At 42.5% G+C, this 27653-nt stretch overlaps 2 protein-coding genes across 2 annotated transcripts in view; one reads left to right on the plus strand and one right to left on the minus strand.

Moving 5' to 3' along the window:
- Window positions 1-27653, minus strand: part of CLEC11A (C-type lectin domain containing 11A) — a 34927-nt gene that overhangs the window by 4862 nt on the left and 2412 nt on the right. Inside the window, exons 2-3 of the mRNA XM_060780706.2 lie at window positions 19703-19916; window positions 6579-6770 (exon numbers count right to left, since the gene is read on the minus strand). Of these exons, the coding sequence (XP_060636689.2) occupies window positions 6579-6770; window positions 19703-19916 (406 nt within the window). The remainder of the gene's footprint in view (window positions 1-6578; window positions 6771-19702; window positions 19917-27653) is intronic.
- The window catches only part of SHANK1 (SH3 and multiple ankyrin repeat domains 1), a 157904-nt gene continuing 156397 nt past the window's right edge, over window positions 26147-27653 (plus strand). Inside the window, exon 1 of the mRNA XM_060780704.2 lies at window positions 26147-26234. The gene's annotated coding sequence lies outside the window, so the exon portion shown is untranslated. The remainder of the gene's footprint in view (window positions 26235-27653) is intronic.

Genomic DNA, 27653 nt, shown 5'->3' on the forward strand with positions numbered 1-27653 from the left:
ATTCAAAGCAGATATTGTGGATTATCTGCTTTGATAATCTGGATTATATGGCAGTGTAGATCCAGCCTCAGAGGTGGGTGGGGAATACAGTCTATGAGTTGGATGATTCCCCACTTTTGTGCCCCCAAAGTAATAGTAAAGGTAAAGGTTTCCCCTGATGTTACGTCTAGTTGTGTCTGACTCTGGGGGGTGGTTCTGATCTCCATTTCTAAACTGAAGAGCTGACGTTGTCCGTAGATACCTCCTAGGTCATGTGGCTAGCAGGACTGCATAGAATGCCATTACCTTCCCGCCGAGGCAGTACCTATTGCTCTACTCACATTTGCATGTTTTCGAGCTGCTAGGGTGGCAGAAGCTGGGGCTAACAGCAGGAGCTCCCCCAGCTCTTCGGATTCGAACCACTGACCTTTCGGTTAGCAAGCTCAGCAGCTCAGTTGTCTCCTAAATCCCACAAAATCCCCCAAAAATGTTTAGGCCAATTTAGAGGTGATTTTACATTGCAAAAGCAAGATGGCAGGATTCCGCTCCAATCCCTACACAATTGTTTTTAATAAAAAATCCAACAAAAACTGCAATGTAATACCACCTCTAATGCCCTTCTGCAATAGGGGCTGCAAAAACGGTGTGTCTACTTCAATGCTTTTCAGCCTGGTGCCTTTCAGCTGCGCTGGACCATATCACCAATAATTCCCATGGGCTGTGCTAACTAGGAATTATTTGGAAGCTATAGCTTCAAATATCTGGATAGCACTAGACTGGGAGTAGGGCTATAGCTCAGCGTACATGCTTTGCATGTAGATGCAAAGCCTGTTGTTTGGGGGCTGGAAAAACAATCCTTCCTGAAGCCTTGGAGAGCTGTTATACTGAGCTACATGGACCAAGGGTCTGACTCTACGAGGTGACTAATATTTCTCTCACTGTAAAACCCTTTCATTTTTCTCCCATTGCAAGCCAAGCTCGGGTGTTGACTTTAAATACCCTTGATCTTTTAGCTCCTTCTGCCATGCACACAGTACAAAATCCTGGCTCCTTCCAAAAGGATCCCTCCACTACGACTCCTCAGGCTTAAAAGCGCACAGCTCTGAGCTTTCCCTAAAGAAGGGAGGGATTCAACAGCTTTCCAGGAACCCAATTGAGCTCTCAGCATGGCCTCCCATTTTCTTAACAGCTTCTTCCCTTGCAAGCTGAGAGGCAAAACCAGCAGTGATGAGGGAGATGGGATCGATGCGCCTGATACATATTTGAAATAGCGTCTAGGATTTTCTCCATTGCTGTTTCCTCCCAGCCCAGCCTGACTTCCCCCATCAAGCATCCAGTGGATGTGCTGGACTACAAACTCTATTATCCACTGCGAAGATAGTACGTACATAAATATGGCATGCACACACAAACTGTAGAAGTTTTAAAAAAATGTTATTATGCGGAATAAGTAGTTGCCGTCGTCTCTGCCGCCACCAGTGAAACTAAAAGGTTGAATCTACACTGCTATTCAATGCAGTTTCGGAATGCAGACTACTACATTACATGGCAGTATTGTTGTTTACTCGTTAAAATAGTGAATGTGGCTTTTAATGAGACATGCTGCATTATCACAAGATGTCTGCACCCAACACTGCTGGAGAAATTATACTGTTTAGCCAGTATAAACATCCATCAGGAAGTAGCAGCCTATAACGAAAGGATCAAAGCATTGACACCTCCAGCATCTCCGCTCCATCCTCTGTTTGATATCAGCCAGCAAGCCAACACCTTAAATCAAGAAATAGTTTCCTAAAATCTACAGAGATACGCGCAGGAACAGCAAGCAAGAGTCCAAAAGTGGCAGACTAAAACCTGAAACCTCAATCAGTGGCTGATACCAGATGAGAGACTCCCTCCTGGGCACACTGAAGAATGGGCGACCTGGAAGGCGTTGCACAGGCTGCACTCTGGGACCACAAGATGCAGAGCTAATCTTAAGAAATGGGGCTACAAAGTAGAATCCATGACATGTGAATGTGGAGAAGAGCAAATCACAAACCACTTACTACAATGTAACCTGAGCCCTGCCACATGCACAATGGAGGACCTTATTATAGCGATACTAGAGGCACTCCAAGTGGCCAGATTCTGGTCAAAGGACATTTAGCATAATGCTAAGTTTTTAACTTTGTTCATGTTTTTAATTACACTATAACGGTACCCTCAATTTGCTTCTGACACGATAAATAAAAAAGCCCCCAAAAGGTAATTTTCACAGGATCAGGAAAATGGACGTGCAGGGAATGAGTTAAGAGCATGAACACTGTACCAGAACCGTTGCTTCAAAAGGAAAGCATCACACTCCTCGCAGCTGCTTGAAAGATTTGTTCTGTTCATTTATTTATTTATTAAGTTCAAAAGAGATCATACTGCAAATCTGCCAGGCCACATCTGTTTTGTCCCTGTGGAAAGAGGGGCCCTTTTAACTCCCTCCTCCCCAATGGAAAAAAGAACACTTCGGCAAACCATTCCACAATATATAAGGGGGCACACATGCAGCATGTACGAACACACATACATACACAAGACTGAAGCCCCATCTACACAGCCACATAATGTGGGATAGGAAACAGATTAGCCTGAGGTCCCTTCTACACTGCCATATCAAAACAGTTAATCATCTGCTTTGAACTGGATTATAGAGTCTAAACTGCCACAAAGTAGCCCCCAGGTGGCACAGCAGGTTAAACTGCTGAGCTGCTGAACTTGCTGAAAAGTTGGCAGTTCGAATCCGGGGAGTGGAGTGAGTTCCTGCTGTTAGCCCCAGCTTCTGCCAACTTAGCAATTCAAAAACATGCCAATGTGCGTAGATCCATAGATATTGTTTCTGCGGGAAGGTAATGATGCTCCATGCAGTCATGCTGGCCAAATGATCTTGGAGGTGTCTACTGATAACACCGGCTCTTCAGCTTAGAAATGGAGATGAGCACCCCCCCCCCCCCCGAGTCAGACATGACTAAACTTACTGTCAGGGGAAGCCTTTATCTTTACTTTATACTGCCACATAATCCAGTTCAATGAAGCTAATCCGCATTCTGAAACTGCATTATATGGCCATGTAGATCCTGCCTGAAATAGAGCAATGCTCTAGGGCAAGGCTTCTTAAACTGTGAGTAATATCAACATTTGGAGTCCCCAAACCGAATCTCGGGGTCGTAAAAAATATGTGTAGCTTGTGACCTAGTTGCTGTTTTAGACATTCACATGAATCCAGGAGAAAAAATGGAGAGCCAACAGAGTATATTCTGCCACATGAGGCTACAAACCAGCACGGCATGAAAAATGTGGAAGATGCTTCACACCCTACACTATCAAATATTCAGCCAAGATTTAACTCTTTATGTCAAAATGAACAAGTACATCCATCACATTAGTATGCAAATTTGCTCTTTTCTCCCTTGGAAGACGCCTGTGTGTGGATTTTTTTTAATGTGTGGAGGTCAGTGCACACTGATCAACACTCAGTCTTCACAGAGTGAGGTTCCTCGGGTGCGGGTGACATAGTTTACCAAGATGACTGTGGCTTCTCGATCTGTTGCAGCCTTCTTCCGCCTTCACAGCATAGACACTGAGAACCGGGAAGCCCTGGCCCTTGAGCACTCCAGTTGGCGGTCAGCTGTGACCAGCAGTGCTGCAGAATTTGAAGAGGCAAGAATGGAGGGCAAAAGAGAGACACGTGCCAAGAGGAAGGCGCGTCAAGCCAACCCCGACCAAGACTGCCTCCCACCTGGAAACCGATGCCCTCACTGTGGGAGAAGATGCAGATCAAGAATAGGGCTCTACAGCCACCTACGGATCCACCCCCAGGTTACCATTCTTGGAGGACCATCATCCTTGGACTATGAGGGATCGTCTAAGTAAGTAAGTAAGTATGCAAATTTGCTTTCATCTTTGGTCAATGGTAAAATTACATGTATCACATGTTTTAAAATAAATATCTTTTTGATTTAGGTTCAGTAAATGTTTGATTTGTATACCTATTTTATATACCTATATATAATGCCTATAATGCCTATTTTATATGCCTATATATATACATAAAATATGCCTATATATAAAAAATGCCTATATAGCTGGGGTCACATAAACATTTATTGGGTGAAAGGGGGTGGCAAGAAGAAAAATAACAACAAAGCCTGCTCTAGGTCAGAGATGGGAGACTTCCAGCCCTCTTGGTGGTGGCTAGACTGGAACTCCTACCTGTCATCACCAATATAATCATTGGTAAGGGGTCATGGGATTTACAGTCCCATAGTATCCAAAGGGCCATGCTTTTGCTATCTCTGGTTTAGATTAGGGCTGAAGAAACTCCCCACACCACATATTTACATGAGGAAATCGAGGGTATTTATGGGAATTCTTATAAAGGCACCAATCCTGCCTGATCTTTGGAAGCAAAGCAAGGTTAGTTCTGGTTAGTACTAGGATGGGAGACTGGCAATGAAAACCTGCTGATGTAAACAATATTTCAAAGTTGAAGCTCTTTCACATCTCATTGGTGGTTATGCTGGTTTCAGCCCCTTCTACACTGCTCTGTAATCCAGATTAACAAAGATGATAATCCACATTATTTTTGAACTGGATTATAAGAGTCTACACTGCCATATAATCCAGTTCAACACAGATAAACTGGATTTTATATGGCAGTATGGAAGAGGACTCAGTCAAACCACATCTGGAGGTCCACATGTTCCCCATTTCTGCTGCAGTAATTGCTTCATCTGAAAAGCATTATAGAGAGTTTGATGCCCTTATTTCAAGGTCATTTGATCCTTGATTTAAATTTTGGAGGCTGAGAATGAATGCTGAGCAGCTTTCCCTCTTCAGCCTCACAGAACCTTATCCCCTGATGTATCGATTTCCTCTCTCTGAAAAAAATATGAACTCAACCCAAATTATCTTCCCCAGCAACCTCTCTTTCCAAGCCTCTATCCTTCAGTCCCTCTGACTCCCTTGCTTTTGAGCAAGCAACTTCTCTTTAAATGGCTCTTCTGCTTTATCTTTCAGTCTAATAAACTGTTCAAGAGTGAATTTGTTAGAGACATTGCTTTTTCCCCATTCTATTCTTCTCATTTGAGCAGTGTAACATATGAACAATGAACACTTTCAGCAGCGGCAACTTCTGTCATCTTGAGAGCACATCTCGAAATATCTGTATTTGCAGAAATCACTGCAACTGAAGTTCATGAACTCCGCTAGATGAAAAAGAAGACAAAAGTAACACCTAAATTGGTACATGCTTTGCTGCATATCTAATTACTGTGGGGTGCTGTCTGTCGTATTTGTAGTTGCTGTGGTTAATACATCGGATCACGTCTTCTAGTTTAGGAATTCAAAACAGTAAAATGAAAAAAATAAGTGACCATCTTCCACTTGGTTGAGGCTTTATAAGATGGTCACCTGGACCATCTCTAGTTGACCAAAATAAAGCGGACTCAGTGCTTAGCTGCTACAGGGAGTCAATACACCACACATGGTTGGATTCACAACAGACACACTGCATCCAGCCATTAAGGTGAGTCAATGGAAGGTGGGATTTACACTGGATTTCCCAGGAGTTCTGGAGATATGGGCAGATGGATCTGGTTGCGTCCACCCTACTCCAATGTCCATACCGCCAATGGACCTACCATTAGTTCGTCACCATCAAACAGCTCTATGGCAGAGACTTTTAGGATAACAGCAAGTCCTCTTCTCTGAAGCAGAGGTTGGATGGTCATCTGTTGGAAATACTTTGATTATGTGTTCCTACATGGCAGGGGGTTGGACTGGATGACCCTTGTGGTCTTTTCCAACTCTATGATTCTATCTCACCAGGGCACCAAAGCATGTAACCAGAAATGCCACATTGACAGCAACACTCTGCAAGGGAACTACTTCCTGGTGGAAATGTGGTGTCTTTGGCTTGGCCAGCCATGTGACCATCAAAGGGCTCTGTAGGTACTCTTACCATATGTAGTGCTTTAACCCCTGTTTATCAGGAAAGTGTAGACACAGCCCTGGATGAGCAATCAGGAAAGTAGTTATTTAGTAAAGCTGGGAAGATGAAAATATTTACTAGAGTACAACTCCCAGAATCCCCTGACTATGTTGACTGGGATTCTTAGAACTGTGGTTCAAAAGGTAATTTTTTCATACTTTGATTTTTTATTTTTTTTAAAAAAGGATGGAGGCGTCATCAGCCACATGCAGAGCTGTAAACCACACCAATCCTCCACTGCTGACTCCAGAGCCTTCTGACTTAGTGGTCCATTCTCTTCCCACTCTTCTCCTCTCTGTCAGCAACCATAACATGCATAGCACCTCAAAACCTACTGAGTCTAGAGAGCCAGTAAGCACAACTTTGCAGCTCTATCTCCATCCTTCCAAGCAGGCGTCGTATTATCTTCCTCCGCCATCATCTAGGCCAGTAGTTCTCAACCTGTGGATCCCCAGGTGTTTTGGCCTACAACCAGTTTACCAGCTGTTTGGATTTCTGGGAGTTGGAGGCCAAAACATGAGGGGACCCACAGGTTGAGAACCACTGATCTAAGCCAACCCCATCCTCCTTTCCTCACCATCAATGCGTCCAAGCTCTTTCTGGTTGCGTGTGGCGACTTCATTCAAGGAGGCGAGGGATTCGCGGGTCTCAGCCAGGCCACCCTTTAGTTCAGCCAGGCCTTGGGAGAACTGGGAAACTTTCAAGTCCATGTGGTAGAACTGTACGTTGAGGCGGTGGACAGCTGCATCCAAGCTGTTCAGACGCGAGACTGGGGAGGAAAAAGAAGGTACATTGTACATTGTGAATGTTCTTGAATAAGGCGGATGTAGAATTATACACTGTAGAATTATAGCAGCTTGACAGCACTTAACTGCTATGGCCCAATACTATGGAATAAAGAGATTTGTAGCTCGATGAGGTACCAGCACAATTTGGCAGAAAAGACTAAAGACCTGGTAAAATTACAACTCCCATGAGCCATGACAGTTAAAGTGATAAATCCTGAAACAGAAGCAACCTCTAAACCAGAGGTCTGCAAACTTTTTGAGCTGAGGGCCTGTTCACAGTCCGTCAGACCATTGGGGGGATGGGGACGGGGACTATATTTGAAATAAACATGAACAAATTCCCATACACACTGCACACATCTCATTTTATAGTGCAAAGAAACATGAACAAACAATAAAATGTTTAAAATGAAGAACAATTTGAACCAACATAAACTTATCAGCATTTCAATGGAAAGTACAAACCTGTTTTGGCTAATGAGATAGTCACATTAATTAGGATTGTTGTTGTTGTTTCCCTTCAAGTAGTTTCAGACTTTGTGCGACCCTAAGTCTAAAGTTTAGAGCAAGGGCTGGGTAAATTACCTTGGAGTGGCCCACATTCCTTAGTTTAGGGATCTCGGCTCTAAACAGATTTTGCAAAGCAGAATCTACACAATAAGACTGTACCAAACTGTGTCTTTCCAGATGTGTGAGAATTCCCAGTATTACTCAACCAGCTCTACATAACTGAATATTCAGACATAATAGGATTACAATTTCCACAGTCACGCAGCAGGCCTTCTCTGACCAGGACTGATGAGTGTGGCAGTCCAACACTACTTGCAGGTTTCTGCTCACTCTCTGTTACATAAGCTGCATAGAGTTGCGTTTGATAATTAGCAGGAGTATATCCATGATGGGTTTGCATGCACATATGTGTATTTTCATTAGGGATGTAGCCACCAGGGCGCTGTGGTTTGAGCATTGGATCATGACTCTGGAGACTAGAGTTCAAACTCCTGCTCAGCCATGAAACCCACTAGGTAATCTTGAGCAAGTCCCACTCTCTCAGCCTGAGAGGTCAGCAAAGGCAAACCCCCTCTTTACGGATCTTGCCGAGAAACCCCCTTCACATAGATTCACCATATGCTGAAAAGATGACGGCATAAAATAATAATAATAATAATAATAATAATAATAATTTTATTGTTATACCCCGCCACCATCTCCCCTAGGGGACTTGGGGCAGCTTACAAAGGGACAAGCAAAAACATTACAAATAAGACAAGACACAATTAAAATCATCAAATAAAAATAATAAAAACATAACATAATCATAAACATCATCATAACACAATATTGCTGAGAAAAAAGTTATAGATTTTCATTAATTAACAAGATCTTCATTAATTTCAAAAGTTTTCTCCCTCGTGAATGATAGGTTTATTGTGTTTTCGTGAGAGGTGTATTTTCCAGGACTTTTAAATATGTGTGTGTTTTGCAAAATTTTGTTTGCACAAAACTCCTTGCTTCCTGGGCAAAAAGCATTACAGTTGCACAGAACTAGTTGTTTTTGCTGTATATCACTTCCAGAGTTCTGGTGGGCAAAGAAAGGACAAAGAAACAAAAAAAATGGATCATCTGTTCCAATCCAGATCCCACTGTATATGTTAGGACTATTCTACCTATTGACTTCTGGATGGTTAATTGGGAATAAGGAACCCGGAAATCTGACACATCAGAAGAACCTTGAATGTATCAGAGGCTGGAATTGAGTCCATTGCTACATACACCATCCTATTGGAACTGCTTTTATTGCATGCACTGGTATCCTTTAAAAGAAGATTGGATCCTAATAACATAAGGACACTGTGTTCTCCTTCTCTCCCATCACTCCCCTCCACTCTGTATAAACAGTGAATTACCACATCACAAAACCATCGTTCTGGCTGCGGTCAAATATAAATACCAGTATCCTATCTGAGCTTGGGATCAAAATTACCAGAGAGGTGAGGATAGATTCCTTTGGTTGGATTAACAGGAATATGGGGAATGTGCCGGACTCTTTAGGAGTCTGTTTGTCTCTTAGCATCCACATAAACTCTCTCTGTGTAATTCAACAGTGCATTTACAGTGTCAAATTAATGCAGTTTGTCACCACTTTTAACTGCCATGGCTATGGAATCATGAGAATGTAGTTTTTCAAGATCTTTAGCCTTCTCTGCCAAAAAGTGCCGGTGCTGCAACAAACAAAACAAAAAAACCCCCAAACAAACAAACAAACAAAACCCAGCTTTCAGCCAGGGTAGTTAAAGTGGTGTCAAACTGTATTAATTCAACAGTGTGGATTCACCCAAAAGGATTGTTTGTGTAAATATTGAATACTGATGGAGCAAGCATGCTCCTCTGAGGAAGTTCCATCTGCTTTTTTGCACTGGGACTCAACAAAAAAGCTCCTGTTTTGTAGCAGATTTCCTACGAGGCAGGTGAGATGACAATCTTTTGTGATATTAAACATTTTTCTCAGGAGTAGGTGATGGTTTACAGTATCAAAAGCCACTGACAAATCTACGAAGACATCCCCTGTGATCTGATGCCTTTCAAAGCCATCTTCTATGTGCTGTAGGGTTCAGCACTTGTGATATGCAGCTTTTGGCTTTCCTGAAGCCAGTTTGCTGTGGAATCAGACATGGGTCTATTTTTTCCATAACTCTATACGAAATAAGTCTCTCCAGAACTTTGTAAAGATGGCACAACAAGGAGATTGGTCTATAGCTTATTGGAAAATTATCGTCTTTGCTGGGTTTCAAGATGGCTATGACTCTTGCTTTCCTCCTTTTGGGGATCTGACAGGATGCAGTGCAGTTGTTCATCAGCTCTAACAGCCAGCACCTTGCTTTTGGTCCAAAGTTTTTAATTTGTTCCACCCATAGATCATCCAGGCCAGCTGCTTTGCCATTTTTACACGACTTAAATCAAGAAATAATTTTCTAAGATCTACAGTGACACTCGCTGGAACACCTCAGCAAGTGAGAGTCCAAAAGTGGCAGGCTGAAACCCAGAACCTCAATCAATGGCTGGTACCAAATGAGAGACATCCTCCTGGGTACACAGAAAAATGGGTGACTTGGAAGGCGCTGAACAAACTGCACTCTTGCAACACAAAATGCAGAAACAACCTTAAGAAATGGGGCTACAAAGTGGAGTCCACGACATGCGAGTGCGGAGAAGAGCAAACCACAGACCACCTATTACAATGCATCCTGAGCCCTGCCACATGCACAATACCAGAGGCACTCCAAGTGGTCAGCTACTGGTCAAAGGACATTTAATAGAATACCAAGTTTGCAAACTTGGTGGGTTTTTAAAAAATACAATACAATTGTTTGGTTTGCTTCTGATACAATAAATAAATACGATAAATAAATACCCAAAAGGATGGATAAAACAGGCTGCTTCAGGTGTTTGTGGAGAGATCTAGGTGTCTGCAGCTTATAGAGTGTCCATGGCATTGGATGGGCACTGTGACCTAATGAAGTAGAAATCAGAAGAATGGGGGATATGTGCATGACACCACTAACAAGAAAGAGGAAAATGTGAGAGGCTAAAGCCAAGCTAGACATGATGCTCAGCATAGATTTGCATTTAAGATGCAGGCTTTATGAAATGCAAATTACATCAACTTGCAGTGGAGGGAGGGCTTATCACAACTAATTGAATCAGAGAAGGGATGAAGAAGGACTTTAACCCTATCCATTTTTGTTGCACTTCTGAAATATCTCCTCCAAATGTAGTGTTTGGGATGCAAGACTCGAATTTTGGGATAGCACAGTTAAATCCCTGCCCAGCCATGGAAACATATTGGATGACCTTGGGCAGGACATTCTCTTAGGCTCCACCATTTAGCGGCAAGAACAAACCTCCTCTGAATAGATCTAGCCAAGAAAACTCTAGGACAGGATCACTATAATAAGATTCAATAGGAGGGGACACAACAATAACAACAACAATAGTCTCCCATGTTGATAGGGAACTTCTCCCCCTCCAAGAAAACATCACAGCAAAAGAAGAAAGGCTTTAATTCTGTGTGCCTGCTTTGATTGCCTTATTTGTTCGCCGCTGATGAAATATGCCTTTTCATAAGGTGCAAATGAGATGCAAATTAGCAATTGATCCTAGGTGTACAGTCATTTGGCCCTTTTAGTCGGCAGGGAAGATGAAAAGAGATACGGCACAAGCTTCCTCCCCAGCAGAAATGTGCCCTGTAACAAATGGGCAAAGCAGAAATTGATAAAACACATGGGTATTTCCCCCCTTATCTAGCTGTCGGGGGAGATTACCAGCTAGCTTTACAGCAACTGATCTGGTCCAAAGGCAGCATAAAGAAAAGAAAATATTTAAACAAAGGAAGAAATCAAACTGGAATAAATGCCACACTCTCATTTGTATCAAATTGAGTGCTTTCTTCCACGACAGGTCCCACCATTTAGCACATTAGGGCAAGCACTTAGAATCATAGGGCCCTTCCACACAGCCATATAGCCCAGAATATCAAGGCAGATAATCCATAATATCTGCTTTGAACTGGATTATGAGTCCAACCTGCCATATAATCCAATTCAGCACGGATTTTATACAGCTGTGTGGAATGGGCCATAGAATCATAGTTGGAAGAGACCACAAAGGCCATCCAGTCCAACCCCTTGCCATGCATGAACACATAATCAAAACACTCCCAACAGATGGCCATCCAGCCTGTGCTTAAAAACCTTCAGAGAAGGGGACTTCGCCATGCTCCAAAGCAACATATTTCTCTGCCTAACAGTGCTAACAATCAACTTCTTCCTGATGTTTAGGTGGAACCTTTTTTTCCTGCAATTTGAATCCATTGCTCTGTGTCTTCGAAGCACAGAAAACAAACTTGCCCTCTCCTCAATGTGACATGCTTTCAAATATTTAACCATGGCTGTCATGTCTGCTCAGCCTCCTTTTTTTCCAAGCTAAGCATACTCAGCTCCTAAAGCCGTTCCTCGTGGGGCTTGGCTTCCAAACCTTTGAACATTTTGGTCGCTTTCACTGGACACATTCCAGCTAGTCAATATCCTTCTTGAATTGTGATGCCCAGAACTGGACACAGTATTGCAGTTGAGGTCTGACCACATTAGACTAGAGTGGGGCTATGGTTTTCCTTGATCTTGACACTATATTCCTATTGATGCAGTCTAGAATCATATAGCTGCTGCACCACAGTCTTTTTTACATGTTCAGCTTGTGATCTTTTTTTTTTCGTGTTGGAAGTGATTTGATAAACTGCAAGCCGCTTCTGGTGTGAGAGAATTGACAAGGACTTTGCCCAGGGGATGCCAGGATGTTTTACCATTCTGTGGGAGGCTTCTATTATGTCCCCATATGGGAAGCTGGAGCTGACAGGCAGGAGCTCACCCCTCTGTCAACCTTTTGCTCAGCAGTCCTGCCAGCAGAAAGGTTTAACCCAGTGGTTCTCAACCTTCCTAATGCCGTGACCCCTTAATAAAGTCCCTCATGTTGTGGTGACCCCCAACCATAACGTTTTTGTTGCTACTTCATAACAGTCATTTTACTATTGTTATAAATCATAATGTAAATATTATATATGCAAGATGTATTTTCATTCACTGGACCAAACTGGGCACAAATACCCGATGTACCCACAGGTAATTGCTAGTGGGGTTGGGGAAGGATTGATTTTGTAATTTGGGAGTTGTAGTTTCTGGGATTTATAGTTCACCTGTAATCAAAGAACAATCTGAACTCCATCAACGATGGAATTGAACCAAATTTAGCACACAGAACTCCCATGACCAACAGAAAATACTGGAAGGGTCTGGTGGGTATTGACCTTGAGTTTGGGAATTGTAGTTCACCTATATCCAGAGAGCACTGCGGACTCACGCAATGGTGGATCTGGACCAAACTTGGCACAAATATTCAACATGCACAAATGTGAACATTGGTGGAGCCTGGGGTAAATAGACCTTGACTTTTGGGAGTTGTAGTTGCTGGGATTTATAGTTCATTGCAATCAAAGAGCATTCTGAGCTCCACCAATGATGGAATTAAAGCCAAAGTGGCACACAGAACTCCCACAACCAACATAAAATACTGGAAGGGTTTGGTGGGCATTAAACTTGAATTTCAGAGTTGTAGTTCACCTACATCCAGAGAGCACTGTGGACTCAAACAATGATAGATCTGGACCAAACTTGGCATGAATATTCCATGTGCCCAAATATGAACACAGATGGAATTTGGGGGGGGGGGGGGGGGGGAGAGAGAGAGAGACTTTGACATTTGGGAGTTGTATTTAGTGGGATTTATAGTTCACCTACAATCAAAGAGCGTTCTGAACCTCACCAACGATAGAATTTGGGCAAACTTCCCACTCAGTACCCCCACAACCAACAGAAAATACTGTATTTCCTGATGGTCTGTGGCGACCCCTCTGATACCTCCTCGCGACCCCCCCCCCCCAGGGATCCCGACCCCCAGGTTGAGAAACACTGGTTTAACCCATTGCACCACCGGGGGCTCCTATTGAGACTCCTAGATCCCTTCCACATGTACTGTTTTCGAGCCAGGCGTCACCTAAACTATACCTATGCATTGTATTTTTATTGCCCAAGTGTAGGACTGACCATTTCTCCCTGTTTATATTCATTTTGTTAGTTTTGGCCCAGCTCTATAATCTGTTAAGGTCATTTTGAATTCTCATCCTATCCTCTGGTTCAGGAAATACAACACCAAAAAGGCTTTAGCCTGGGTCCAAACGTATTCCTAAACAAACAGCAGTGTTTCATTCTATAGTTCCAGCTCTCCCTTCCTGCACTTCACTCCTTTTTTTCATCCGTTCGAATACAAAACAAAATGGATCCTGCAAGTCTAAAGTCTGCCTCTTCCTGGCCTAGTATGCAGAAGCACATTTCAGGGGCGCAATGACGGTTTTATAATAAGACATATTAATTAGAATTTCCCTTGTATAGCTGCTCGCTGGCCATCCAAGCTGACATTCCTTCAGGAGGCTTTTTAACAAGAAACCCAAGGCTGCTCCTCCCATGCTTTCTCTCCATAAGGCTAATTAAGCCCCCGTAATAGCGTCTGCAGATGGGCCCACGTTGTTCCTCTAGCTTTATTGCTAAACAGAGCATTGCTTGGAAGGTTACTTTTAAACAAGTAATTAGTCGCCATTATAGTTCTGATCATTTTGAAAGCCCTTCTCAATGCAGTTCATTACCATCATATTGTCAGGGTTTTTTTTTTTAAGTAACTGTTCATGTTCCTGTTTCTCAAAAGTTAAAAACAGTTACTTTTTATGAGTTTTCCAGGCTGTATTGCCATTTTCCAGAAGCATTCTCTCGTGACGTTTTGCCTGCATCTATGGCAGGCATTTTCAGAGGTTGTGAGGTCAAGCCTTACAACCTCTGACGATGCCTGCCATAGATGCAGGCAAAATGTCACGAGAGAATGCTTCTGGAACGTGGCCATATGGCCTGGAAAACTCACAGCAACCCAGAGATTCCGGAGTCCTTGGTGGACCAATGGGTTTAACCCTTGTTCCAGCATCACTGAAGGCCAACAGGTCAGAAGTTCAAATTTGAGGAGAGTGCAGACGAGCTCCTTCTGTCAGCTCTAGCTCCCCATGCGTTGCCTCGACACTATAAGAGGGTTGCGCAAGACCAGTCAATCTAATTGCCACATGATTTCAAGGCAATGGTGTAGTAATGGTGAGGCCGTGGACAATATTTTCGTTCTTGCAGACCACTGGTGGTCCACGGACCACAGGTTGGGAACCACTGATCTACACTGTAGGTATAATTCAGTTCAACACCACTTTAACTGTCACTGTGCCATGCTATGGAATCCTGTAAGGTATAGTGGGGTGAGACACCAGCACTCTTTGGCAGATGAAGCTGAAGATGACGCAAAACTACAACTCTCATGACTCTGTAGCATTGAAAGATGACACTTAAAGTGGTATCAAGCTGCGTTACTTCTACAGTGTAAATCAAGCATCCCCGGTGGCGCACTGGGTTAAACCCCTGTGCTAGCAGGACTGAAGAACGACAGGTTGCAGGTTCAAATCCAGGGAGAACGTGGATGAGCTCCCTCTGTCAGCTCCAGCTCCCCATGTGGGGACATGAGAGAAGCCTCCCACAAGGATGGTAAAACATCAAAAACATCTGGGCACCCCCTAGGCAACATCCTTGAAGATGGCCAATTCTCTCACACCAGAAGCAACACGGTTTCTCAAGCCTTCGACAATACATCTTTATTTTTTAGTGTATATACACACGCACATATACACACATATGCACATACACACACATATGTACATATGTACCTACATATATACACACACAAGCACAACCCTTCACTTTTGGTAGGGTTAGAGCAGGCATGGGCAAACTTCAGCCCTCCAGGTGGTTTGGACTTCAACTCCTACAATTCCTAACAGCCAGTAGGCTGTTAGGAATTGTGGGAGTTGAAGTCCAAACACCTGGAGGGCTGAAGTTTGCCCATGCCTGGGTTAGAAGCTCAGGACCATCATGAATATAGAAAAAAATGTAAATAAACAACTCTCTATGACTGGATCTAATCTACACTGCAATTTAAAATCCAGATTATCTGTTTTGAATTGGCTTACATGGCAGTTGTAAACGCATACAATCCAGATGACGTGGATTGTCTGTCTTAATACTCTAGATTATATGGCAATGTAGATGGGACCTAAATCTTCTATGAGCAATTTCCAGTGCAAATTGACCATAAGGGTGCACTGGAGGACCCTAAAGATTCCTAGAGAGAACATTTAAATCAAATCTGTGAATAATCAAATCTGTAAAAAAAAAACCCAAAACACCAAATGTGGAGGGCTGACTGTGGCTGGATCCACACTGCCATATAATCTAGATTATCAAATCAGATTATCTGCTTTGAACTGGATTATATGAGTCTATACTGCCATATAACCCAGTTCAAATCGGATAATCCGGATTTTATTTGGAAGTGTAGATGGGGCCTGTATTACATATCCAACTACAATCAAGAATGTTCAAACAGTCAAGAAAAACTAGGATTTTAAGATTACATAAAGATGGAAGCAACTGATGCTGTGAACAAACCTGACATTGGAAAAGAGTATAATCAAAATTGCCTTTCTTTGTTCATTGCACTCTTGTGATGGCTTCCATTTAAACTCCTCTATTCAATATAGCTGGTGCTACACGTCACCAAAATGTAACTAAAGTGCATGTGTTTCTGTGTCTCACCTTCATGCTGAGAAAAAAAAATACTGAGTTCCAGGAATGAGACATTTCTAGGAGCTGGTAAATGTCTTAGAATCTCTTTTTAGGTGATTATGTTTTCTTTTCCAGGGTTGGGTTGTTGTCGAATCCTTCTACAGAAAGTCAACCAAATTAAACATAGCTCTGCTAAAATTTTATCCTGCACAGTATTCATTTCCTCTCTCAGAGCTTGGCATTGATTCATTATGAAAAACAACAAGGTAGACCTAAGTTACATTTCTACTGTAACATAACATTAAATAACTTTACTTTGTCTGCAATATAACCATAATGTGTTGTCAAAGGCTTTCATGGGTTGAATCACTGGGTTGCTGTGACTTTTCTGGGCTGTATGACCATGTTCCAGAAGCATTCTTTCTTGATGTTTCAGCACATCTATGGCAGGCATTCTCAGAGGTTGAGGGGTCTGTTGGAAACTAGGCAAGTGGGGTTTATATATATGTGGAATATCCAGGCTAGGAGGAAGAACTCTTGTCTGCTTGAGGCAAATGTGAATGTTGCAATTTGCCACCTTGATGAGCATTTAATGGCCTTGCAGCTTGGCTGATTGCTGTCTGGGGGAATCCTTTGTTGGGAGGTGTTAACTTGTCCAGACAAGAATCAACCAGGGCCAGCTAATACCTCCCAACATTCTCCCAGGCAGCAACCAGTCAGGTTTTGAAGCTACAGGGCCATTAAATGCTAATCAAGGTAGCCAATTGCAACATTCACACTTGCCTCAAACAGACAAGAATTCTTTCTCCCACCCTGGACATTCCACAGATATATCAACCTCACTTGTCTAGTTTCCAACAGACCTCACAACCTCTGAGGATGCCTGCCATAGATGTGGGCAAAATGTCAGGAGAGAATGCTTCTGGAACATGGCCATACATCCCAGAAAACTCAAAGCAACCCAATAACCATAATGGTTTTCAGTTATTCTTAGGGTGCACCTACACTTTAGAAATAATGCAGTTTGACATCACTTTATTTGCTATGGCTCAAAGTTATGAAATCCTAGAAGCTGTAGTTTGATGAAGCGCCCGCACTCTTTTGGCACGGGAGGCGAAACTTCATCTTTATGTCAAACTCCAATAACCTATTTAAAAGGTGACCGACCACCCATGGAGGCAATTTACCTCTTATTTTTTCCAGAAAAAAAGTTTGGATGCAGAGACTAAGATGGTCAAAGATCACTAAAACTGTAGGTGAGCCCACCTTTCCCACTAGTCTATACCTTTCTAGGAAATGTCTAGGTCCTCCAAGGTGACTCTAGGGTAGCTTCTGGCAGAAATCGTTCATTTCTGTAGGGTTATTATCCATGGTTTTGTGTAGGTATGGGTGACACATTATATACAGATTATTATTATTATTATTGTTACCTAAGGGGTTAAATTGTGTTCAGTTACAGTGGCCCATAGAACTCAGAAATGGGCATACACAGACTGAATTCAGAAGGATGGCAAGGATGAATACATCCTGAAGTTGCTCAGAACACAGAAAATAGTACATCTTTTCCCAGAGTCCGCCAGCCAAGATGGCCATGGCTATGCTAGCTAGAGACTTCTGGAAGTTGTACTCGAGAAAAGAAACTTTTCTACCCTCCAAATTGATGCTGAAACATTTTGTTGCAGATTCCATTCTAAGTACCTGTTTCTGGGGATGCAATACTACAAGGAAAGGGCTTGCATTTCTTTCTCTTAGCTTCCAAAAGCATTTTACTAAAAATCAAATACTGAAGCAGATGGATCTTTTGGGATGATATAGAAAACCAATCCTGTTGCTCTTAGCATTTTCTCTTAAGGCTGGATCTTCTAAGATGCCTGAAATGTGGGAGACAGACCAAAAAATGCCTGATCTCTTATAACCTCTGTAAATGTTGAACTCCAGGCAGGTGGCAAACTGAATTAAAAAGGCTTTTCAACAAAAAGCTGAGAGTTTAAAGAAATCAGTCAGAAGGAAGGCACTGATGGGAAGGCTGAATGTTGCGTCCTGTCAAGACCAAAGAAATCAAGATTTATGTCGGGAATTGATCTGGGTTCAATGTAATTGCCTTCTGTGCCTGAGGACAAGGGACGAAACAAAGAGCATTCTATGGAAGAGAGCAAAAAAGATTTATCATTTGGAAGCTTGGGATAAAATGTAAGGGAGGGAAGGCTCGAAAAACGGGGATGTGTTGAGCTTCTCCAAACGGCTGCTAAGGGAAGACATAGCAGCACTTTGCAAATCAGTTCATGGCTGAACTGGGATTCAAACTCAAATCTCTGCAGAATAAATCCAAAGATTCTGCAGAGGCCTTCCATCCAAACAAACAAACAACCCACCTCCTATTTTTAAAAGGAGCTGGTGCACAATGTTCATCAAAATGTAGAAATTGGAAGACGAGCCTTGCTAGATCTGGCCAAAACTATGTTTTTTAGGAAGCCTATAGTGTGTATGTAACACAACAACTTGCCCTCTAAAAGAGTGGAATAGCCACAACAAATCTTTAGCCACCTGAGACAACTGTCTTACTCTGACCAGTGGTAGGACTAGCTATGGATTAGACCAGCGTTTCTCAACCTGGGAGTCAGGAATCCTGGGGAGATTGTGAGGGGGTGTCAGAGGTGTTGTGGGGTTCTGTGTGGGAAGTTTGGCTCAATTCTATCGTTGGTGGGGTTTGGAATGCTCTTTGATTGTAAGTGAACTATAAATCCCAGCAACTAAACTCCCAAATGTCAAGGTCTATTTTTCCCAAACTCCACCAGTGTTCACATTTGGACACAGTGCGTATTTGTGCAAAGTTTGGTCCAGATCTATCATTGTTTGAGTCCTCAGTGCTCTCTGGATGTAGGTGAACTACAACTCTAAAACTCAAGGTCAATGCCCACCAAATCCTCCCAGAATTTTCTGTGGGTCATGGAAGTTCTGTGTGCCAAGCTTGGTTCAATTCCATTGAACCAAGGAGTTCAGAATGCTCTTTGATTGTAGTTGAACTAAAAATCCCAGCAACTACAACTTCCAAATGACAAAATCAATCCCTCCACAATCCCGCCAGTATTCAAATTTAGACGTATTGGGTATTTGTGCCAAATTTGGTCCAGTGAATGAAAATACATCCTGCATATCAGATATTTACATTACGATTCATAACAGTAGCAAAATTACAGTTATGAAGTAGCAGCGAAAATAATGTTATGGTTGGGGTCACCACAACATGAGGAAGTGTATGAAGGGGTCAAGCATTAGGAAGGTTGAGAACCACTGGATAAGACAATATCTCCCATTCAGTTATCAGCATACAAACACACCCCTTTAAATGTAGATGGAAAATATACAATATATTTTACACAAAACAATATAATATTATATAATATAATACTAATATTATGAATGATGTATTAGTACAATGCTAATAATGAAGTATGTTGTATGTACATATGACTTGTAAGCCGCTCTGAGTCCCCTTTGGGGTGAGAAGGGCAACATATAAATGTCGTAAATAAATAAATAAATAAATAAAATGCATTGGAGAGGTTTCTTTGAGGCTGTGAATGCTCTGGAACCTTTTTGAATATTATGGATTTACTTTTTGAAAAGAGGCAAACTGGCTATTCTGCTGTACTCACAGACATAGGTGAAACCATCCTCCTCCTCTTGAGCTGGTGACGCTGTTGTTGGGGTCAACAGAGTGGTGCGAGGAGGCATTTCCTCTTCTTCATCCTCCTCCTCTTCCTCAAAAATCTCCTTGCCAGCTGAGTCTTCCTCTGTCTCCTTCAAGGTGACCTCTTGCACAGGCTCCTCTTCTGTCATTTCTGACAACTCCAGGATCTCCTGCAGGTGCTAGATAGAGAGGAATCATAGCAAATCATGAAAGGGGATGGCAGCTGGACAAACGGAGGCATTACCACCAGGGAAATTCATCCAGGACCTCATACCCATAGTGACTGAAGCCTCACTAAAAGCTTGGAAAGCTGAGGTTTGAACTGTGATTCCCTGTATTCCTGAACAGGTCCTGCTGGTTGGTGATTATCCCAAAAACTAACCTTCCCAGCCGTTGCATCTGCATCGCAGAAATCTCTCTCTTGGAATGTATCCACACTATACATTTGCAGTGTTTCAGCACTTATATTGCCATGGTTTTGTCTTATGAACTTTTGGAATCTGTTATTTCCTATGGCACTTAGAATTTAATGATTCAATGCTTCTAAAATAGATCAGTGCACCTCAGGCAAACGGATGCAGAGTAGTGACAATTATTTTCCTTATAATGCACCCTATTTGAACCCATTCGTGACTATTTCTTTCCTGAAAACTCATGGTGGACTGGCAACCAATAACTTGCAGGCAAGCAGTAGTCCATGCACCACCATTTTAGTAGCACTGAGGTAGTGCTTTCTAGTAGAGAACTAGAAAGCACTAAGTACTTCACCAAACTACAAATCCCAGGATTCTGTGGCATTGAGGCATGATCATTAAAGTGTTATCAAATTGTTATATCAGTACAGAACCGATTATCCTTCTCTATTTGTGCCCAAGCAGAAAAATAAATGCTGAATGCTAAAAATCCCCAAACGCCCTCCAAATTCTAGCCCAATAAAGAAACTTCCCAAGCTCTAGACTACTGTCCTTCCTTGTAACACTGTTCTCATCCTTGAAACATGAAAACGGAAGAGAGAGTGACAGGAAGAAAAGCAGGAGTATCAGGATATGTGGACCAAAACAGAACCAGGGACGAGCACCCTGCCGAGCCTCAATTGGTCTGATCAATGTTGTCTCCTGCTACCAGACCTAAATGCTTTCAGGAAAGTGTGAATGAAATTTTTAAATATATCATCATAGGAACCCTGCCAAACAGGCTAGGAGGAAAAGTGAAGAAGCAGGAGTTTATATAATGTTATTTGAGGTCCACTCTGTGCAGAAACAGACCTAGATACTTTGCTGCCTTAGGCAGAGCAGCAAATAGTGCTCTCACTACAACTTTTGTTATTGTATGCTTTCAGATCATTTCTGACTTATGGTGACCCTATCATGTCAAGGGGCTGCGGTGGCGCAGTGCGTTAAACTCTGAGCTGCTGAACTTGCTGTCCAAAAGGTCAGTGGTCCAAATCTGCAGGATCTGGTGAGCTCCTGTCATTAGCCCCAGCTTCTGCCAACCTAGAAGTTTGAAAACATGCAAATGTGAGTAGATCAATAGATACTGCTTCTGGGGAAAGGTAACAGCACGCCATGCAGTCATGCTAGCTACATGGCCTAGGTGGTGTCTATGGACAATGCTGGCTCTTCAGCTTAGAAATGGATATAAGCTCCACTCCTCAGAGTCGGACTCGACTAGACTTAAAGTCAAAGGGAACCTTTCTCTTTTATCATGTGATTTTCTGTGGCTGAGAGTGTATGACTCACCCAAGGTCCTCTAGAAAGCGGGGAATTGAACCAGAGTCAGAGCCCAATGCTCAAACTACGACACCACATTGGCTCCCATTACTACCGCTTACCCAAGTCAAAATGCATGCCAGCTGAGTTCTTTTGGCACACGAGGCAGAAAATCCCATATGGGCCTCTTCCGATCTTTGGCAGTAATAACCATGTAAATAATTGACTGTCTGCTGTCGCTGCTTTTGCATCACATCCCAAATCTGCTTCAGGGGAGGTAGCACCCCCTAAGGCTGTTTTGTGACCCTCCACCCCTTCAGATTTCATGGATTTTGCCCTTGAAAAAATAAAGTGAGTTTCCTCTTCTAGACATTCCCTGGAGCTGCAAATTGGCTGCTAAATAGGTTGCAGCTCTTCATTCTGTTTATTTTAAAAGCCTATTTTTACATTCAATTTTTTAGCCATTTTAAGCAGTTATAACATTTTGTAGATGAAAACAATGAGCCAAGGAAAATCAGAGTGTGGTGAAAATGGCAAAAGTTATTAAGGAAGATGAACAGACAAGCTAGGATCAGATGCAGCAGTTTGATTTTGCCTTGCTTTACTGGGCAGAGCAAGATTCTGCCCCTCTTGTCTTTTCTCTTTCTTGCTAAACTCATTAAGAGAAAATTGCGAGTGCACTGTGAATTCAGGTTGAAGCAAATGAATTAAACTGAGGACAAAAGTCCTGAGGAAGAGAGAGAAACTGACATTTTCAAAGTGGACGAGAAAGTGGAATGGCAGCAGACTACTCCTCATACTAGAGAATGAATCCACTTTAAATCCGGTTTGTGCCTCCTGCAGAATTCTGGGGTTTGTAGTTTAGTGAGGCTGTTAAAGGCTCCTCCCTAAACTACAAACCCCAGAATTTTGCAGGAGGCAGAAACCAGATTTAAAATGGATTCAATCTCTAGTGTGATGAAGTAGTAATTGGGACTATCTCTTCCAAAACAGGATAGTTGGAGAGTATGTATTTAAAGCGGTTTGTTAGAAAACTCTGACTCTTTCACCTAACTACAAATCCTATGATTCTGTAGGACAAAGGCATGCTTTCTGTGGTTTCACCCCAGGAAAACATGACAGCAACTGTTTGAACTCATTTGTGCTACAATGTGAAAAACACTCAGCCCCCACATTACATTTATTTTATTTGTAAGACAATGTTTTGATTCCAACACGCCTTTGGCTCATTTGCTAGCTGACCAGATGCCACTGATGCTGTGTTGTTGTGACAGACGCCTGGAACAAAGCCTGGATTTTGGGATCTTGTTTGATTACGAAAACATATAACTCTTTTAGAATCATAACCAAGTTTTGTGAGTTGGCTTAGCACTTTCAACTGATGGCCAAGTCAATGTTTATGTCTGTGTTTGTATTCTTTTAGTCCGTCATTATTTGTTTGCTTTCTATCTTAGCAAGTATCTAATATTGTGTTTGGGTAGTTCCTAAAATTCTGCCTTTCCATTCTTTCCACAGCTTTTCCCATTTATTTATGTTTTCACACAAGTTCTGGCTGATCAAACTGAAACCAGCTTTTTAGTTTCCTGAGTGGTTGCTGCTTGCGTGAAACGGTTCATTAAGGCTGGATCTACATTGCCCTGTATTCCAGGATCTGATCCTAGATTATCCACTTTGAACCAGTTTACATTAATCTATACTGCCAGATAATCTGAAATAAGAAGATAATCTTAGTTAAGATCCTGGGATATTAGGCAATATATATCCAGCCTAAGTAGAAAGATTTTACATTAGATTGAAAACTCCTCCTAACATTGATTTAAACTTCAGCTGCATCTGTAAGCATATATGTTTTATACACGTTGCATGCCGTACAGTCGGCCCTCCACATTTGGAATCTGACTTTTGTGGATTTGATTATTTGTGGCTTTGATGAATATGTTATATCTAGAAATTTCTTGGTCCTTTATGGGCAACTTCCACCAGAAATCATGCTGATGGATGTAGAGATTCCTAGATAGAATACTTCTCTAGACATTTTTAGGTTCTTGCAACATGAGTCTATCTTCACCTTCCAGATTTGCACTGGAGGACTGAGAATTTCCTAGAGAGATGTTTTCTCAGATTAAAAAATATATATACCGTATGTTTTATTTGCCTATTTCCCTTTTTCATTTGTTGCAAATTGAGTTCAAGATCCAAAGTGGTATGGACTCTGCTCAACAGGGGAGAGAAAGGGATGAAATCTTGTGTGTCGCACTCTAGCACTGAAATACCTTTTCACCCAGCATTTCACTGAAATACCTTTTCACACAGTAATATTATCTAGAAGTGTTTATTAAAGGAAGCAGGTACAAAGGAAAAATGGGCAATTCCAAAAGTGTTAGTAGAATAGAAATCCAAAAGCAGGAAATACAAAATAGCAGTAATCCAAAAATGGCACCATACATAAAGTCAAGAGAACCAGAATCCAAAGCAGTTATCCAAACATAAATCCATAAACCAGGAAACAGAAGCTTTTTCCAAGGCAAACCCTTACAGGAACAAAGACATGAACCAGATCAGGAAACCTGAATCATGAACTTGAGAGCAGAAACAGGAAACAGGAAAACCATCCTTAAGTAATGCTGTCTCCTCTGAGAGGCTTGAAACCAAACTACTTAATTTAGTGTTGGACGGGGTTACACTCCCCCTGAAGCCACAGGTCCGCAGTTTGGGAGTCCTCCTGGACTCATCGCTTACGCTTGAGGCTCAGGCGTCGGCGGTGTCTGGGAGGGCTTTCGCACAATTAAGACTCGTGCGCCAACTGCGACCATACCTCGCGAAGGCTGATCTGGCCGGAGTGGTCCATGCCTTGGTCACCTCTAGGGTGGATTACTGTAATGCGCTCTACATGGGGCTGCCCTTGAAAATGGCTCGGAAATTCCAACTGGTCCAACGAGCAGCAGCCAGGATATTGACTGGCGCTCCTTACAGAGAGAGGTCAACCCTCCTGTTCAAGGAGCTCCACTGGGTGCCGTTTATTTACCGAGCCCAATTTAAGGTGCAGGTGCTTACCTACAAAGCCCTGAACGGTTTCGGACCAGCCTACCTGCGTGATCGCTTCTCCGTCTAAGAACCCACACGCTCTCTTCGGTCATCTGGAGAGGCCCTGCTCGTGATCCCACCTGCGTTGCAGGCGCGTTTGGTGGGGACACGAGACAGGGCCTTTTCCGTGGTGGCCCCCCGGCTCTGGAACGCCCTCCCCAAGGATCTTAGACAGGCAGTCTTCAGAAAGAACTTGAAGACCTGGCTGTTCCGATGTGCCTTTCCCGAATAGGAAACCTCCATTACCAAGTCCTACAAGCACTTTATTAAAGCCAAGACCGCCGCACACTGCACACTGCACTTGTCCATAAGCCTCATTTCCACCTGTCACATCAGCACTTTTAACCTTTGTACCCTTACTCTGGCCTGGCCCAGTTTTATTGTGTCTTAGTGGATTGTTCATTGCTTGTTGTGTTAAATTGCTTTAATTGTTTTAATTTGCCTAGGTTTTGTATTGTTGTATTGTTTGTTGAGGCCTTGGCCTTTGTGAGCCGCATCGAGTCCTGCAGGAGATGCTAGCGGGGTACAAATAAAGTTTAATAATAATAATAATAATAATAATAAGCCCATCCAGACACCCATGACATTTTGCTGAACACACCTGGACTTAAGGTCTTCCCACAGCTTCTGTGAGAATATTTAACTCGTCTGTGTCGTATTCCCTCTGTTCTCAGACCTAATCTAGTTTCTCGGGAAAACTCCCCATCAGCCCAAGGACTTTTAACTTTCCCCTATTGCCTGGGAACCAGCATCGGAATTCAAAACATCCTCCGCCTTGGCTTATCTGTCTTCTATTCTCTCTGATCTGAGGTCTGCAATTTTCTCTGATCACACACAAATCCTTAGGTACTTGCTATACTCCAACATTGTGCTTCCCAATAAGTTCAGGCAAAAGCAAACTACAGCAGCATCTCCTGATTTGTGTGATCTTCCTCATTAATAACTTTTGCCACCTTGGCCTGTTGCTGGGCCATACATGACTGAGGTCATGTGAAATGTTGGAAAGTACACAAGCCTCCAAAGTAAGGACAATGAGGACCATCAAATATGGTGAAGGTTCAACCTTCCCCATCAGACTTAGGCCCTGTCTGAGAACACACCAACATCCTATATTTGGCAGCACTTCTTTGTTTTTTAGCCCATGAAGGGTGGCAGTTACTTTGGGAGAAAAAGTGGCAGCAAGTAGGTGTCAAGCATCAATGGGTTTCTTTATTTCTTTAGTGATCTTATTGTGCTGTTACGTGTGTTCTTGCGCTCTCTCTCTCTCTCTCTCTCTCTCATCTTTTTCCCCATGTTGCTGCTATTTTTAACTGTATTTCAACAGAAAATAATATTCTGCAATTAAGAAACGAAAGGAAATTCCAGTAAATCACATCCCTGCCTGCTTTCACATACACACACTTTCCACAAACTCACTCTAGCCTTGAATCATTCCTCTCTTTGTTCCTGTGGTCTGGTAGAATGTGGCAAACAGCTTGGACCCCTTTGTTTCTAGAGTTAGCAACGTTACTCTTAAAATCTCCAACTCCCAGTATCCCCCAGTCAGCAAAGGAAATCAAGCCGTTGCCTTCCCCTCCCCAATAATTCTGCTTCCCTGAACAGATTTTTCCTTCAGTCTCCAGATTTCTAGCTTTGCAAAAGATAAGACATTGAAAATCATTCGCACATAGAATTCTCCCATTTGCTGAGCTTGCAGTCCCTTGGGTAAGTTTGCCCCTGTTCTGGGGATGCATTACTAAATTGAAATAGATTTGTCTGTAATGAGAATGAGATCTAGAGAAGAAAGAAGCTCAGAAAAAGAGAACTGATAAATTATAACGAACTATGCAGTGGATATGGAGAAGCAATGCCACAATAATTCTATGGTTGGGTTTTCTTTCTTTGTTGTCTGATTTGATTTTGTAACTTTGGCATTGTGTGTTGTTTGTTGAATTAGCATAAAATGAAAATAAAAATAATTTCTAAATGTTCAACTGAAGATATAGGTAACTGCAGTGCTAGAAATTTGGGGATTGAATCTCATTACGGCCAAAGACTACAGTCACCCAACAAAGGATTCCTCCAGGCTGGAAGCAGCCAGGCTTTGAAGCTGCAAGGCTTCAAAGCCTGTTACCTATATCTTCAGTTGAACACGTAGAATTAATGCAGTTTGACACCACTGTAACTGCCATGACTCAATGCTATGGAATCCTGGGGTTTGAAATTCGAAATTTGATGAAACGAGCATTCTTTGGCAGGCAGAGGTAAAGACCGGGTTATTGTGAGTTTTCTGGGCGAAAGAGAAAGAACTCTTGTCAGTTTGAGGCAAGTGTGAGTGTTGCAATTGGCCACCTTGATTAGCATTGAATAGCTAACTAAAGACTCTAAAATCAGGACAGTAAATAAGACAGTTAATAAAGAGCAACACTCAGAAAACAGGGGAATTCCAGACAGGAAACAATCAGAGCCAGCCAACACCTACCAACAAAGGATTCCCCCAGGCAGCAATCAGCCAGGCTTTGAAGCTGCAAGGTTATTCAATGCTAATTAACCATAAGGCTGATGTGGTTCCCAATTAAATGAGTTTGACACCCCTGTTATATTGGATGGGAACAGCACTGTTGGGCAGTGGAACCATCACAACATGAATCTGGGACAAGCATCCAGAGCTTCCACTCATCAGAAGGAGCAGAGGTTCCCCAAGGCAGAGTCTCTTTCATAACTAGACAGTTATGGCACTTTGATGCCACTGTAATTGCCATGGCTCACTCCCATGATCTGTAATTTTGAGAGGTATTTAGAATTCTGTGCCAGACAGCTCTGGTGTCAAGAGACAGGAGAGAAGGCTTATCACATTTTTGAAGGGAAGCAATATACCTTAAGATCTAAAGAGGGGTGGGGAGCAGGACGGGGCCCATATGCTCAGCGTCTAGAATAACTGAACAACAAGACTGGAAATGGGAGCTTTCCCAAGAGATTTCAAGGTAAACACCAGGGATTGCGCAGCGTTTTTCTAGGTGAAAACAAAGTGTGGGACCTTTCAGATCAGAAAAGAGAAAGGAGCGATTACTCCTCAGTTCTCCTGACAAAAGTTTTATGAATGTGTAATCAGAAGGAATGGGGGTGCTTTCTCGTTTACCCAGC

This window comes from Anolis sagrei, chromosome 6 (assembly GCF_037176765.1).
Source record: "Anolis sagrei isolate rAnoSag1 chromosome 6, rAnoSag1.mat, whole genome shotgun sequence".
NCBI lineage: Eukaryota > Metazoa > Chordata > Lepidosauria > Squamata > Dactyloidae > Anolis > Anolis sagrei.